The following is a 16,530-nucleotide window of genomic DNA, read 5'->3' as shown; positions in this document are numbered from 1 at the left end:
ATATTTTTTTCTTTATTTATTCTTTTTTCCTTTTCCTATCTCAAGAAATGACTTTAAAATGATGTATAGTTTACTGGATTTTTTCACTTAGCATTTCTGAGTTAGGATGAGTGTATTGAGAAGACCCGATGATCCGGATTTAGATGTTTGACAATGTTAAGTTTTTTTTTGGATTTTAATAATAAAAGAAAATTTTGCTCATACAAAAAAAAATCTTCATATGAAATTTTGTCTTAGCTCTCACATCATACAACAATGATGGTGCATGCCCGTTAGAGCAATAGTTCAATTAATAGTGGTATCTTTTACTACCATAAAAAACAAAAAAAAACCCTCAAGTCTCACATTTGTTTCATTCCTAATGTGAATCAAACAAAGTTTTATAGGCATAATACGCAAAATTATCTTCAACCTTATAACATGAAAAAAAAAAGTAGGGAGAATTATTGGACAGAGGAAATAATATTTTTGCATTCTAAAATAATTAATCTATATTTATATCTATATAATTTCTTTTTCTTGTAATATAATGAAAATTAATAAATAAGTAAATTCAGAATGCTTTTCTTTTTTAATATAATGTATTATATTAAATAGTCAATCCGATATATCTCTAAGAAAATATAATTTTTTACTTTTTATTCAAAATTAAAATTTTTAAATTATATTTTTCCAAAAATTTTCATTGTTTAAAAGATTTATACTGTTTTGTAGATAAATTAATTCACATAAATATTTAAAAGAAAAAATGTTATATATATATATATATATATATCATAAAAAATTGAAACATTTAAAATAACAAAAAATTATGGTTATCATTAAAAAGAAGTGATAATTGACTAATTTAAAAATTGGTTATTGCAAAATTGAGGAATATTTTTTTGATATTTGTGATATAAACATTTTGTTGCAAAATTAATAAATAATTAAATTAACTGAGATTTTATTTATATATGAAATTAAGTCCTTATTAACCAAAACATTAATATTTTTTATGTCATTAATTTTTTGCAAAATCAAGAAATAATAAAATATAATTGAAAAATCTCACGTAAAATCGTTTAGTAATGGCATATTCGTGATTATCTCTTGTTTCATAGACATTTACACAACGGTTTGAAAAATCCTCCAATGTCTGCCTTATTTGTTAGTATTATTTAAAAAAAAACCAAAAAATTCCGAATACTAACGGGAGAGAAAGCGCCTTTCGTCAAAGGTATCAACAGCGAAGACAAAAACGCCATACCTGAACTTCACCTGCTTTTCCCCCTCCATTCTCTCTCTGACTTCAATATCACAATTTAAACATTTCACTTTCTCATTTCGTCTTCTTTTCCAATTAATCCATCTCCATTTCTCTGACAACAAAACTGCGTCGAGTAAGGCTATTTCTTTCCTAGCACAGATTATATTTTTCAGATATTCAAACGATTCATGCTTCTCTCTATTTACAGTGTTTTTCTTTGTTTAATGTTGGATTTTCAGATCTATATATATAGCTCTGTATTTGGAAAGGAAAGCAGTATCTGATGATCCTTGATTAGCTTTACAACAGAGAAGAGCTTGGAATATACATATATTATAAGCAAGGAAGCTTCAAGATGGTGACGAAAGAGAAAGATGAAGAGTTGGCGCTTTTTCTCGAGATGCGGAGACGAGAGAAGGATAAAACTAACCTTTTTCTTCTTTACAACGATAACAACAACAACAGCAGCAGCAACAGCAATGGTGTTGATGCCTCTTCGGGTGAGAAAGCGCCGGCGTCGTTTTTTAAATTTGAATTTGCTATTAAAATTGAGATCAGATATATTTAACTGATATTGTATTTTTCAGGAACCAATAATCGTCTTGGTTCGCCGATATCTAAGATAGTTGCCTCTGTGCCGGCCAGAAAGACAGCTGCTGAGAAATTTTTGGATTCAGAGAATGATAAATCTGATTATGATTGGTAAAGTTACTGATTATCTTTTTGAATTGGTAATATGAATTTGTGTATTTTCCAGTTAAATATGTCTAATGATGGTTGCTTAGTTAAATATTTGAAGAGGAGCTAAAATTTTTGGAGACCAATTGAAGTAATATAAAATTACTCAGTAGTTTATATAAGCTATTTCTTGCGGTTGATTGCAATCAGGCTTTAGTGAATAGAGAATTATGTTTGTTTGGATCAATATATATATATATATATATATATACACACATTTTTCTTAAAGAAGGAACGGCATAAATTGGAAATTAATTGCAAATTTCATGCCCATTATTAGCGAAATATTTTCCTAGAACAAGTTTTTGCAAATTTCTTGGTAGAGCTTTGATTGGCCAGTGATGCCAATAGTTTCTGAGTTTAATTATGCTGTCACAGATTATGAACATTCATACAAAGCAGATACATTTGGCATGGTCTATGGATTTGCTATATGCCAAATTGGTATTAATTATAGTAATTTGGTCTGGTAGAAGATGTATTTGGCTGAGTATTAATAAGAGATCTCCTGCATTCAGGCTTCTTACACCACCTGGGACTCCACTTTTTCCTTCTTTGGAGATGGAATCACAGAAAACTATAATGAGTCAGATTGGGATGTCTAATGCTCGTCCCACTGCTCTAAAGTCAAGGGTAAGGACTGCATAATTTCAGATGCTTTCAAGGCTTAGACACTTGTTGTGATCCTCTGCATTGATTTTCTCTTCCCTCCATTTCAAGTACCTCTTTTAGCTCGCACCCCGCAACATTCTCTTCTCTTTACTCTTTAGGACAATCTAGCATGTTTTATCATGTTACATGAAAATTCACATGGAATTGGTGCTGCAGCTGACAAATATACAAGAAGAACCTGCTTCAAGGACTAATGTAGCTTCAAAGCGGACAACTATGCAATCAGGAGTAAACTCTTCAAATGCCGCTAACAGAAGGCCCTCATCATCTGGGGGACCAACAACTGCTGCTAGACCTGCAACACCAACGGGGCGGTCCACTTTAACAACTAGTGGTAAGCCTGCAAGACCTTCCACTCCTACTTCTAGGGCCACCTTGCCTTCGAGTAAGCCTGCTGGTCCTACAGTGAGATCTTCAACTCCTACTAAAACATCTGCACGCTCTTCAACTCCGGTTTCCAGACCTTCATTACCACCTTCAAAGTCAAAGTCAAGATCAGCAACTCCGACCCGCCAAATGTCAGCCCCTTCAGGTGCAGCCAATGTGGCTGCTCCTCCTGGTGGTAGGTCCTCGTCAGTGACAAAGTCTGTTCCGGCTACATTGAAAAATCCAGTACCATCACGTGGCTGTTCTCCTACTGTAAAGTCTCGGCCTTGGAAACCTAATGAGATGCCTGGGTACTCTCTGGATGCTCCACCAAATTTAAGAACATTGTTGCCAGAAAGGCCAGCTTCCGCCTCAAGGGGTAGGCCTGGTGGTGCAATTGCTCAATCATCGTCGATTGAGGCTGGTTCTAAAGGTAGACCAAGACAACAATCATGCTCTCCTGCTAGAGGAAGGGCTTCAAATGGTAGGCGAATCTCCATTCCCACCAAGAGCAGAACACAAACTAGTAGTGGTGATGATGTGAGCCCAGTACTCATGGGAACAAAAATGGTTGAAAGAGTAGTAAATATGAGGAAGCTGGTACCACCAAAGCAAGATGACCACTCTACCCATAATAATTCCACTGGGAAGTCATCTTCCCTTGATGGCACAGGCTTTGGTAGAACACTCTCAAAGAAATCTCTGGATATGGCTTTGAGGCATATGGTATGCATCTTTTCCTTGTTGTACTGAATATCATGTTAAACAAATCCCAAGTTAACCATTAGTTGTTTCCAAGTTGAAAAAGGTGATTGCTTCGGATTCGGATCCTCTAATTTCCTTGAGAACGTCTCTGCTCCCTGTATTATCGTAGAATGATTAATATTTTTGTTATATGTGGTTAGAGAGGCTTACTTGGGCGTTATTCTAATATTTGCTCGCTTATGGTAGGTAACTGAGTTGTCTTGTTCATATATATCCATACTGATTTGGGTTTCTCTCTTGAGCAGGATATAAGGAGAAGCATTTCGGGTAATCTACGCCCACTTACCAGCATTCCTGCTTCCTCTGTGTATAGTGTGAGGTCAGGAGGGTCTGCAAAAAGCAAGACATATAGTGGTTTGGATTCTCCTCATGCCACAAGCAGCAATGCTAGCTCTGAGCCAAGTGTCAACAATAGCTCCTTTTCTATTGATGCTATAGAAATGGAAGACAAAGAATTTGGAAGTGAGATATGAAATTTGTTGCCTCCGAGCCAGCAGGGTAAGCGATCATATTAATGGGACAATAAAAGCCAAATTGAAATTGATTCTGCATTTGCCTAAAATTGTCCCCACCTACTATATTTATGCTTAGAACCTCATTTAGCTCAATATTTAAGAGGCACTTTCATCTGAAGGTGATAGTAGGCAAGGAATTTACTATTCCTTGAAAACAGTTTGAAGAAATTCAGGTGCCTGCATATCTGAAAAATCCTTTAATATATTATTGGAACCAGTCTGTTGGAAATATTTTATGAACCAATTCTCTGGATCATCTCTTCAACTGTTCCGGTGTATTAGTTAGTTTTTGTACCGCTTAAAACTTCTCTGAAGAGCTCCTTCAGCTTATATACATGTTTGAAAATTTATTGCTGAAATAGAGTTTTGTTTATGAATTTGTATATTTGACTTTGTGATTGCTCATAAGCACAGGTGCCATAGAAAGGTACAGGAGGTTTGACTCGATTCTTTGATCAGTTCAATCCAATTAAATTTAAATAAGGGTAATTGAAAAAATAATTAAGGTTACCCTTAATATACACTTGGTGCCTTTTGTAATAAAATTAATAATTTTAGTTCTTGTACTATCATCGATAAAGAAAAAATGAGATTTTGACTTGTTAAGATTTTAAGGAACTAAAATGTTCAAAAAGAAAAGGAAAGCAAAAAACAAAAAGTTCAAAAACAAAAGATTTTAAGGAACTAAAATATTTTGAAAATTAATAATTTAAAAACTATATTGCAGTTAATTTAAAACTTTGAGGATATATTAAAATGTTGTATAATTTATAATAAAGGATTAAAATATATATTACGGTAATTTTAGAGGAGTGAATGTTTAGTTTGGCCATTTCTAAGTATGGTTTTATTTGAAAAAATTACGAAAATATTCATTTTATTTTAAAAAATATAAAGATGAATTTATTATATTTTTTAAATCACAGAAAACATATTGTAATTTTTAATATAATATTTTAATATTTTTTATTTTCCTTCCTGACTTAAAAGGAAAAGATGTACAAAAAGACCTAATAATATAAAATCAGTAAAATATAAAAAATAATATATTTTAAAAAATAAAAATAAATTAATTGTATTTTTACAAACTATATAAATTATATTATAATTTTTCCTTGTTCGCTCTATTCGCCTTAGTTGGGCTCCATTTAAGAACCTTTGCTCGGCCTTCGACAATTTTGCTGGCTGGAGTGGATAGTGCGTGTCGCCAAGTATGGGAACATGTATAAGTTCAAACGGGAATAGCTTTATTCCCTAGTATTTATTATATTTAAAATTTCATATTTTTTTAAAAAAATATTAAATTTATATAAATTATAATAAATTATTGATTAAATTGATTATATTATTATTATTAATTTAATACTAATTATCTAAAAAAATTTATTAAATTGAAATAGTCAAATTATTAATCATATATAAAGGGTAAATATAGATTATTACTCATTAAAACCACAAATGTGACAAATATTTTAAAATAAATTATTTTCTCAACGTGATAAGTATTATAGAATGGGGGTATTATTATCCACTACTATTTTATTATTCATTTAATAAAAAAAAATAAATAAATTATGATAAAATTTCAAAAATTTTATAATTAAAGATAAATATGAAGATAAAATTTTCATCATAATGAAAATTCTAAAATCAACAAATAAATTTTTTTAAAAAATAACTTTAGGTTTACATTTTTTAAAAGTTTAATTATATGTCTTTATTTAAAAGCTCAATATTTATAAAATACTCTCAGGCTAACAGTAAACACGCCAAACCTAATGATTTGTTTAAAAATGTTATGAATATACCATGAACTTGAAAGAAATTCCAGTAAAAACTAATTAAAACATAAAAAAAAAATATAAAAAGAAGGATATGTAGTCATTAGAAAGAGTATAGTCATGAGATCAATAGCGATAATTTTGATTTACATTATTTTTTTTTATATTTGCACGAGAAATTCAGGCCCGTATCCATTTTAACGGTTTACAAATCTAATTAATTTCAGCTCGCCCTCTAAAGCAAAGAGGCTGGCTCAGGGGAATTTTTATTGCGGATGATTGAACTAATAACTTTAAGTCATGATGATCATTCTGCAAGTATTTTTTATCACTGAGCTATCCCATTCGGATTAATTCTAGTTATGTGATTGATGTCAGTGATTAAGCAATTGAGAATTTAAAGAGCAGTTAAAATTGAAAAATTTATCGGAAATTATCCAATAAATTGATGCTTGTGATTTTTAACCAGTGTGTTAATAATAATCATTAGTCGTTAGGAAAACCCTAAAAAAAAAAAAAAAAAAAAAAAGACTTTGTCAAATGCTTCCTCGTATCTGTTACTTGATCACAACAAGCAACGCGCTTGAGTCTAATTTATCTCCAAAAGTCACACAAGAAATGCTGATAGCAAACAGATATTGTAAAATATAGTAAGACAGAAAGCTACTTTTCTACCAAAACTCTTAAATATGTTAATTAAGATAGAAATTCAGTTTAACAATTTAACCAAAAATTGGGCAAGACATAAATATAGGTCCATTTGTTAAATTGATTTGAAAACAAGTTTCAGGTCATCATCAACCGGATGACTTACAAAACTGGGTAAGGGTTAAAGATTAGAGTCCTTGTTAACCTACGGGCTCAATTGACAATGTAAACTGAATATGTGAAAAAAACTTTCGAATTTAACTCCCACTAAACATATATATAAAGAGAGATGAAGGGCCACTCTTATGATAAAATCCGGATACAGGTAATTTTAAAAAAAAAAATTATAGTGATTGCTATTATCATCTCTTCACAACAATTAATATATTAGGTTGTGTAAAATTTATGCTTATAAGTTTGCAACCTCATTGTTTACCTGTCCGATATTTGGATACGTGGAATTAATGTATTAATCTACTAGAATGTTCATTGTCCAGCCGCCAGCGCTTACAAACCTAAGACCAACCATTTTTAAATATTCGATGTAGAATCTATAAGTTCATATGTTGAATTTTGCTTCTAATTTCTTTTTTATTTTTTATTTTTTTATTTTTATTGTCTAACATTCAAGGTCTAATTCTAGTCTATGCAAATAAAATAAGTTTATTATTATTACTATTATTATATTTCAATATGCAATTTTTCATTTTTTATAGGGAATTATGAATTTATGTGCCATGACTAGCTTAGTTGACCCAAGTAGGGACGGAATTTCGCAGCCGCCACTGTTTTGTTTTGTTTTATTTCCCCTCTCTCTCTCTCTCTCTCTCTCTCTCTTAAAGTATAAGTTATTTTTAATTTATTATTTTTTCTCAAAATATAGGTCGTTTTGTGTATTTTAAAAAATAATAAATAATATTTTTTTTAATATTGATCTTGTTCACGCTAAATATAATAAATACTTCACAACCAACTATCAATTTTGAGATAAATGATAATTTGGTCAAATTATCCTTGAATTTATTATAATCTAGAAGAATTAATTGCTTGTTTAATCCTTACGGAAAAACTTAAATAGGGATAGATGAAGTAATTCATGAGAAGTCCAATCAACTAAATAATTTTATCAGTGGATAGCACTCCATAATATTTGTCATATCTCAAATTTTACATCCTTTAAGAAAATCATTAAATTGTTAATTAAATCGACTATGTTACCATTAATTTAATATTAATTCTCTAAAAAAATCATTAAATTGAAGTAATAATTATTGGTCATGTACAAAGAGTAAACATGAAAAATATATTTATTAACTCCTTAAACCACAAATATGACAAGTATTTTAAAACAAATTATTTTTTCAAATATAACAAATATTATGAAAACCGATATATTAACATTTATTACTAAATTGGTGATAATATTTATGGGATGAATATCTGGAATTTTGAGCTACTATTTGTATCCATATCCGTTTAAAATTATTACTATTTGTATTTATTTTAAATCTATTAAAATATTTACCAGCATCCCAATTTTTTAAAATTTTACTATCTAGACATATCTCAAACTCATTTAAAGTATTATTTACTCTTTAAAAGAGGTACATATCTTTATATTTTAAATTATCTAAACTAGAATTTATTTAAAATATATTATTCACTAATAAATCACAAAGCAGGCATACACTCAAAAGTTAATACGCATATATTATTGCGTATCTAATAATTTTACTACTAGTGTTTCAAATACTTTAATAACTATCTATATTTCCCTTAAATGCATCAAAGGGAGACAAACACTCTAAAATACACGTTACATTTTCATTCCTATGCAAGATGTGAGAAGAACAATCAATTATAGTCACTAAATGAAATAAATACTTTAAAATATATATTACATTTTGATCCCTTTATATAAGACGTGAGAAGTTAAATCAAGACAAGCAGATCACGCGAGACAAATTCTACGAGAGTGACACGTACATATCACAAATGAATTCAATGGATCTTCTAGAAAAAGTATTTTACGCATAAAATAACAATTTAGAAACTTGCAACTTCAAGTCTGAATCAGATTTGGAAAGGAAACCTTCTTATCGGGTCAAGAGTCAAAGTTAATTAGAGATTCCCCGGGTGATTTTAGATTTTTTTTTTAAATTTTATTATCTTAGTACTGAATTTTTTTTAGTAATTAGTGATTGGTCAGCGCTGTCTAATGATGCCATGTGAGACACATTCAGGAGATATCCCAGCCTTTAAAAACGGCGTAGTGCAAAGGCTAATTGAACGGCACAACAACTGAAAACGGCTAACAGTAGCTTGTAATTACTTTCATGAGAGGGCATAGCGCCAAAGCAAACCCAAGCAGTCACTATCATTTCACCTTCTACTTTACGCCCATTTTTCCCTGTCAATTTCTCTCTCCCACCATTTCCTCCTTAAAAAGAAAACTTATAAATCAAAAGGCGATGAACAACCCACTTAGTTCTACCTGTTTTTCTCCAATCCTTTACTGTTTCTCTTTCCCTATTCGCTTTTTTGACATTTCGCGTTCCTTCTCTAAGTACTATACATCGCCATTTCAGCCCTCGCCATTTCAATAACTTCTGCGTTCTCACGGCACGGGTTATTCTAATTTAGACAGTAATTTCTAATGCTAATTCCCTGTTTTATAATGCGAAATACATTTTTTTTTTTCTGCTTTTTGACTTTTCTATACTTGGTGGTGGTAGATGATTGATGGTGGTTGTAGACTTGAAGTTATTAAATCATGTTCTTATTTATATTCAGTTGTTTACTGCTTTTTGTGTATTTATTATTGGGTATTATTGTAATTAATTTTTAAATTATTGTTTTTCTTGGGTTTTTGAGTTGGCTATGATCTTGACAGTTACCGACACTGCAATTATATATATGGCGCTGTTAGTCTATATATGATAATGATATACAACACAAAAGAGACTCTTTTATTTTCGAGTACTTTTTTTACTTTGCTTATGGTTTTTATGGTGATTATGGGATAAATTCAGGATTGAAGAATAGATATGGATTGAGGGTTTTGCTGTGTAGATAAGGGATTCTGGTTTGCAATGAGCTTTACCTGCTTTGGTTTATCAAATTGGTGTAAAAGGACTAGTAGTCACGACCAACAACGGCCAGAAGGTAAGAAGCTCCTCTATTCTTCTTTTTTTTTTTTTTTTTTTGATAATTTGAAAATTTAAATTGTTTGATGAAAGTATAAGTGTAATAATAGACTAATTCATGTTGTTAGACTCGTCCTTGATTATACTCTCCAAGGGTTCTAGGTCATATTTTAGATTTTTCTGGATTATGGATTATGGATTAGGAAGAGAAGCGGTTGAATGTATTCTATGGTATAATGCAATATCTAGAAATGATGCAGGTGTTATTCTTGTTTATTGGGGTTCCTGATTACTTTCTTAATGCAAACTATTAGAAACTGGAGGTAACAAACACAGTATAAAGCCAGGTTTCCCTTATCATGCTACCTGGCTCAAGATAATCTTTGCTGATCTAGATATAAATGGAAATAGATTGACTTGTGTGTTGGATCAAGTTACTAGTGACTCTAGCTGCTTTTACTAGATAGGTTTATTTAATCACCATTCTAGTAATGGAAGTTGTTACTTTGAATAATTGATTATAGGGCTTGTTCTATGTGGAGCTTGGTGATGCATTGAACTGTATTGGTTTAGAATCAAATTTTAGGGATAATTGTTCTCAAACCATCATTGAAGGGATGTTCTCCAGCTGGCTGTATTCAAACTGTCTGTAGATTGTTTTCTGTGGACAAATGACAGTCAATTCTGTCAAGTTTAGCACAAATGTCAAAAAAAACCTGTTGGACCAGCGGTTGAACTTTTCTAATTTGTGGGACAAACTATGGCCCAATTCTGGATATGTCAAAATCCTTTTATTGCCAACCTAAAAATTATGAAAATGTGCAACATATCCAAGTAATTGGGTGTATGACTGCCAAGATTTGTTTCCATGTTAAATCTATATATTGTTTTTCCTATGTTGGATGCCTTTAGAAAATGGAATGCTGCCAGCTGCTTCCTTTTAATTGATATTGGATCTCTGCTATTGGGTTACTTTGCCTCACAGTGTTCTTACTTGCTTGTGTGTTTCATTTATTCATGGCTAGAACTTGCCACCAACAATGTGAGGGTGTTCTCTTATAATTCATTAAGATCAGCAACAGAGAATTTCCATCCATCATACAGAATTGGTGGAGGTGGTTTTGGAGTTGTCTATAGGGTGAGTCAAATATCCATTACTCATTTGTAGTTGTATTTATAGCATCTGTAGCCTCATGGGGAAGGGGAGACTGATTAACATCTGTACTGGTCATATTATTTTAGTTGCAGTTGTTCTAATGTTTCAGACATAACTTATATTGGTTGACTAAGATGCTCGTTATATTATCCTTTCTTGGGACGAGATGGGTTAAAAACCGGGAATAGATGGAGAAGATATTAGTTGATTCCTCTTGGAATGCAAGTGTCCATAATCTCACTTTTTGCAGTTAGTGCTGACACAACTTTTTGAATTGATAATTCCAGGGAGTGTTGAGAGATGGTACTCAAGTAGCAATTAAGTGTCTTTCTGCAGAATCTAAACAGGGAAAGCACGAGTTCATGACAGAGATCAAGATTATATCAAATATACATCACCCGAATCTTGTTGAGCTCATTGGCTGCTGTGTTGAGGGCAGTAACCGAATACTGGTATATGAATACCTGGAGAATAATAGTCTGGCTACTTCTTTACTTAGTGGTAAATGCCAAAATTTTGAAATATCATAAAATGTTGTGCCTATTAAATAACTCTTTGGTCTTTTTTTTTTTTTTTTTTTTTTTTTTTTTTTTTTTTTGTGGGGAGGTGGTTATTGATACATTTATCTAATATTATGTTCAGTTGTGGAATTCAAGAAATGAAATAGATAAGATTATTTATCATCCATTCTTTTTGAACTATTTGTGACTACAGATAAGTTCTATATTTTCCCAATCTGGGCACAAACCTGTATATATATGTATCTTTGAGTGAATTTCAGAAGTTATAAATATCACTTTTAGTATGCTGTAATGGAGTTTTCTAACACTGTATGCTTGGCTTTATGCCTTAAAATGTTGTTAAATTGAAATATTGTTACTAAACTGCTGGGGTTGACTCTTGACTGTATTCAGGTGCTGAACCACATGCTGCACCTGATTTTGCAATAATGATGATGTTCTCTATCTTTCTCCAAGTGTGTATTTGTTGGTTTTCGAGTATGTTAATTTCCAGCAACAACTATGGCAGGTTCAAAAGGTAAACATATTGCTATGGACTGGTCTAAGAGAGCCGCTATTTGCCTTGGTACAGCAACGGGTCTAGCATTTCTTCACGAGGAAATTGAGCCACCCATTGTCCACAGGGATATTAAGGCTAGTAATATACTTCTTGACAGAAACTTACAGCCAAAAATAGGGGATTTTGGACTGGCAAAACTTTTTCCAGATAATGTCACTCATGTTACTACTCGAGTGGCTGGAACAGTGTGAGCTTACTTATTTTAGCATTTCATTTATGTATCAGCTGCCTCTACTTCTCACTATCTTCAAATTTGGTGAGAAAAAGTTACTAGGCTTGCCAAATTAGCTACTTTATCCTCTCTCTAAAGGATTTAGTGCTAAATTTTGTTACTTTTGCAAACAAAGAGATTTCTTCATGATGTTATTCCCTGCTATACAATTATGTGTTTAGTTCTGTATAAACTCATTGTCTCCCTTCCACCTATTCTACTTTCTTCTTGCCTTTTACTGTCACTCATAATTTTTTATGTTTTGCAGGGGATATCTGGCCCCAGAATATGCCCTACTGGGACAGCTTACCAAAAAGGCTGATGTATATAGTTTTGGTGTACTCATACTTGAAATAATCAGTGGGAGAAGTAGCAGCAAGGCAGCATTTGGGATAGATTTGCTGGTTCTGATTGAATGGGTATTGTTTTAAACTTGTTTCATCAGTTGCGTTAAATCATATTCATGCTATTTTTGTTTTCCATGTTAACTTAAGAAACAAGAAAAAGTGCACATTAAAAGAAACACCTCGATTTTTTCTTTTATTAGCTTCAATGAGCATCATTGGCTCTTTAAGTTAGGGGCTGTTCATGGTGTCCCTAGTTTGATTGCTTTAATGGCCAACAGAAAAAGTAATATCAGCATGCTACTCAAGCATTCAGCAAAATGGTCAAATCATGAAACATTCTAAAATAGTCTAGAAATTAAACAATATTATGTCAATTTAGCTTTTCATTCAGTATGTAGTTCAGTTTTCTGAATGTCTTGCTATTTTTATTTGTTGGTCTTTCTGTATGAAGGAGATTTTTCTGCGAATGGATGCAGGGAATAGAGGAGAGGAGACTGGGTTTAACTTGAACAAACTTCTATAACTATACTTACTATACTATTAATATAATGGCATTGCACTTCAACCAGGGAAATGTTCCCTAATTCTTTGTGATGTACTAGGATCAGACTGATGGTTTGCAATGCCTTCTTTTGCACAGTTAATTATGTGCTGATTTGAAGTTGTATGTTGATGTAGACATGGAAATTGTGGAAGGAAAAAAGGCTTCTAGCTTTAGTTGATCCCGAACTGGTCGCATATCCAGAAGAGGAAGTAATGCGCTTCATTAAGGTTGCACTCTTTTGCACACAAGCAGCTGCACACCAAAGACCCACCATGAAGCAAGTAGTGGAGATGATTTCCAAGAAAGTTAACCTTAACGAGAAAGCACTAACAGAACCAGGAGTGCACAGGACTAATACCTCTCAGCACTCAGTAGGTGGTGGTAGTTCAGATGACACATCATCCTCCCAAAAGAAAAAGGGAAAGCTGTTATCATTTGAAAGCAATCCTCCCGGAACATCTATTCAACTCGATAGTAATCAAAGTGTGGCACAGCTGCTTCCGAGGTGATGCGTTAGCTAGTTCTTTTTACACTGTCTCTTCTTTTTTTTTTTTTTTTTTTTTTTTTTTTTTTTTTTTTTTTTTTTTTTTTTTTTTTTTTTTTTTTTTAATTTGTCTTTCTGAGCAGAATGTAGAAAGCCTGTAAAGTCCTAGGTTCTTTTACAATTCTTACCCCTTGTGCCTCTGCCAATCTTTTACTCTTAACTTTGTTGTTGAGAGAATGGGTGAGCCTGGGGGATCAATGTGATAAGGGTGACAACTATGTATATCACCTGTAGGTGTAACTAGTTGATAAAATCTATTCATCTAATACAAAAATCTGCTAACAGCTTGCCTTTTTCGCACCTGTCTTCCCCTCCCCTCCCCCTCACACAGACTGAGGGAGAAGCTTCATCACTTCAATCTTGAATATATATTAGTATTGGAGGCTTCTGCGACACAGCATGGCACAAGTGGATACGTTTATAATTAACTTAGGTTTTGTTTGGAAAAGAGATGAAAGAAAATCATAGAGTAAGGAAATTAATGAAAGCTATTTTACATTGAGCAATACATTGTCTTAATTCACTCATAGTTTTTTCTCCCATTTGGAGAGATCTTAATTATGTTTGGCCGGAAGGAAAATAGTGAATATTTTTCTTTCTTTGATATTTTTTCACACTCTTTCCAAATAAAAAAAGAAATAATTTCCCTTGATATTTCTCTTACATCTTATCTTTTGTTTAACAATAATCTTGTAGACTTCGTGTCCATGTTTCATATGTTCTTTGTCCATGGGCTTCATATTAAAGCTAAATTGAATAGGCTTGACCCAATTTTTTGGCTTTGCTGATGATCCATCATTCCATAAAAGAATCTTAGGTAATGCTCTTTTCTTTTCTTCCTCATTTTTCTGTTTTCTGTCTATACATTGTTTTGTTATTTGTCTGTTATTTTTCAACTTTCATGTTTGTCTGATTCCTTTCGGTTGCTTATCTGTTATTTTGTTATAAGTCACGTGCTTGTCGGTCCTGTGTTGGTTGGTTATGTGTTTTTTTCTCAAAGGCTATAATGTACATATAAATAATATAATATATGCATTTCAAATATAAATTCTCCAGCAATTACATTATCAAATGTTATCATTAATAATTCCAATCATATTATAAATATATCCTCACCAATAAAGGTAGTGGAGTTTAAACCTGGAAAGCACCACCAGTACGGATGGGGTTTTGAGCAGGAGACTGTAGGTTTGTGTTATCCCATATTTGGTTTAGTCAAAATATATGACTTTGATAATTATCCTTCTCGTGAACTAATTTTTAGCGAGTGAGTTACGCCCAATCTATTTTATTACAGTTTGCATGTTTGTTCTTTTTTTTTTAAAATGGATCTTAAAATCCTAACGCTGTCAGATCATGTTTGTAGTTTTTTTAGAATTAGATACTAAAGATTAAGTCATTTAAATGTACAATACCAATGCAGTAGTTTAAATGATTCGTATTAGATATTTGCATATTCTTTGCTTTCTAGCAAATCCGTAACCATCTTTTATTGGTCATAAAGCTTTTCAGAATTGTGTTTTATAATATGTTTAATTTCGTGTCGTGTTAAGGTTAAAATATTTAACATGATGAATAAATAATTTATGTTTGCATTTATCCTAATCCCGTCATTATGTTAGGTGAACCTGATGCGAACGCAACCCACCAGCCTATTTTGACACTGCTAATACAATTTATTGCCAACTTGCACGAAAGTTACAAACCAATCTAGCTGATCAGTGGCAGGTACAAGTGTTTAGGCCCCATGTATTATTTTCTCAGCTCACGTAAATGTGAGAAGAGGGCCTACTATATTTAATGGTTGATATGCATATACACATTTGTTGCTAACTTTAAGTTGTGCTTCCACGTTGCAGTTTGTAGGGGCGGCCATTTTCCAGTTTTTGTAACCGGAAACCACCGGTTCGAAGCCAATGGGAACCGGAACAGAAACTGTCGGTTTGAATCCGGTGTGAATCAGAATCAGAACCGTGAGGAATTGGAATCGGTCCGAACCGAAATCGGAATCGGAGGTCTGCGATTCGGTTTCGGTTTCAACTTTTGAAGAACTGTGAACTGTTCGGAACCGGCGGTTTTTTCAACCGGTTAGAATCGATGGTTCCGACGGTTCGAAGCGGCGGCTACATCCGGTTTCAATATATTGTTGTTAAAATATTTTTGTGAAATCTTAAAATTAACTCTCCTAATAACTATATAATGGCTAGTTTTGAGGGCATTTATGGAAAATTAATTTTTTGGATCTACTATAACATATCATTTAAAAAAAAATAAATTAAGATCATGCCATTTTTCTTAAAAAAAAAAAGTATTTTAATAAATAAATTAAGTTAAGCCTTTTTTTTCTTTATAAGTTTTTTCCAAAAATTATTTAATAAATATTTAGAATTTAAAATTTCAACAAAAAAATATTCCTAACTTTTAACTTTCGATTTCATAATGCTGGACAATCGATCGAAAACTGACCAAAACTGTTGATTTGAAACCGTTAAACAACCGAAATTGAAACTATAACCGTCAATTTCCGATTTTTTGATCCAGAACTGAAACCAGCAGTTTCTTCAAGATTTATTAAATCTAGAACCGAAACCGGCGGTTCGTAAATGTGGCCACACCCTAGCTTCAATCTTAACACATTCTTTAATGGTGAACTGGGAAATTTCTAGAAAATAAAGGGGCTCAAAGACTTAAAACGATAAATGGTAAAACAGAGCTGCCTGTACCATTAAAATAGGAGTTCAAAGCAAAATACGTGTACAAGAGAAATA

At 32.1% G+C, this 16,530-nt stretch overlaps 2 protein-coding genes across 3 annotated transcripts; both read left to right on the top strand.

Annotated features, from left to right (window-relative positions):
- The first annotated feature begins 1,173 nt into the window (after window positions 1-1,173).
- Window positions 1,174-4,682, top strand: LOC105646608 (uncharacterized). The gene is made up of 6 exons (XM_012232491.4): window positions 1,174-1,382; window positions 1,489-1,749; window positions 1,837-1,951; window positions 2,506-2,620; window positions 2,816-3,751; window positions 4,036-4,682. Exons 2-6 carry the CDS (start codon window positions 1,605-1,607, stop codon window positions 4,261-4,263), a joined length of 1,539 nt encoding a protein of 512 aa, XP_012087881.1. The 5' UTR covers window positions 1,174-1,382; window positions 1,489-1,604; the 3' UTR covers window positions 4,264-4,682.
- A 4,341-nt stretch (window positions 4,683-9,023) lies between these two features.
- Window positions 9,024-14,064, top strand: LOC105646609 (Protein kinase superfamily protein). Of its 2 annotated transcripts, XM_012232492.4 has the most exons (7): window positions 9,024-9,380; window positions 9,767-9,899; window positions 10,906-11,018; window positions 11,324-11,537; window positions 12,066-12,303; window positions 12,596-12,746; window positions 13,353-14,064. In XM_012232492.4, the coding sequence occupies exons 2-7, from the start codon at window positions 9,827-9,829 to the stop codon at window positions 13,725-13,727; spliced, it is 1,164 nt and encodes a 387-aa protein (XP_012087882.1). In that variant the 5' UTR covers window positions 9,024-9,380; window positions 9,767-9,826; the 3' UTR covers window positions 13,728-14,064. The 2 variants fall into 2 exon arrangements, with proteins under 2 accessions (XP_012087882.1, XP_089573632.1); XM_089717506.1 differs by lacking the exon at window positions 9,024-9,380 and having other exon boundaries at window positions 9,395-9,899.
- Window positions 14,065-16,530: the final 2,466 nt, after the last annotated feature.

Source organism: Jatropha curcas, chromosome 2 (assembly GCF_041381405.1).
Source record: "Jatropha curcas cultivar XTBG-Jc1 chromosome 2, XTBG_Jcur_1.0, whole genome shotgun sequence".
Classification (NCBI taxonomy): domain Eukaryota; kingdom Viridiplantae; phylum Streptophyta; class Magnoliopsida; order Malpighiales; family Euphorbiaceae; genus Jatropha; species Jatropha curcas.
This window is presented reverse-complemented; position numbering and strand designations above follow the sequence as displayed.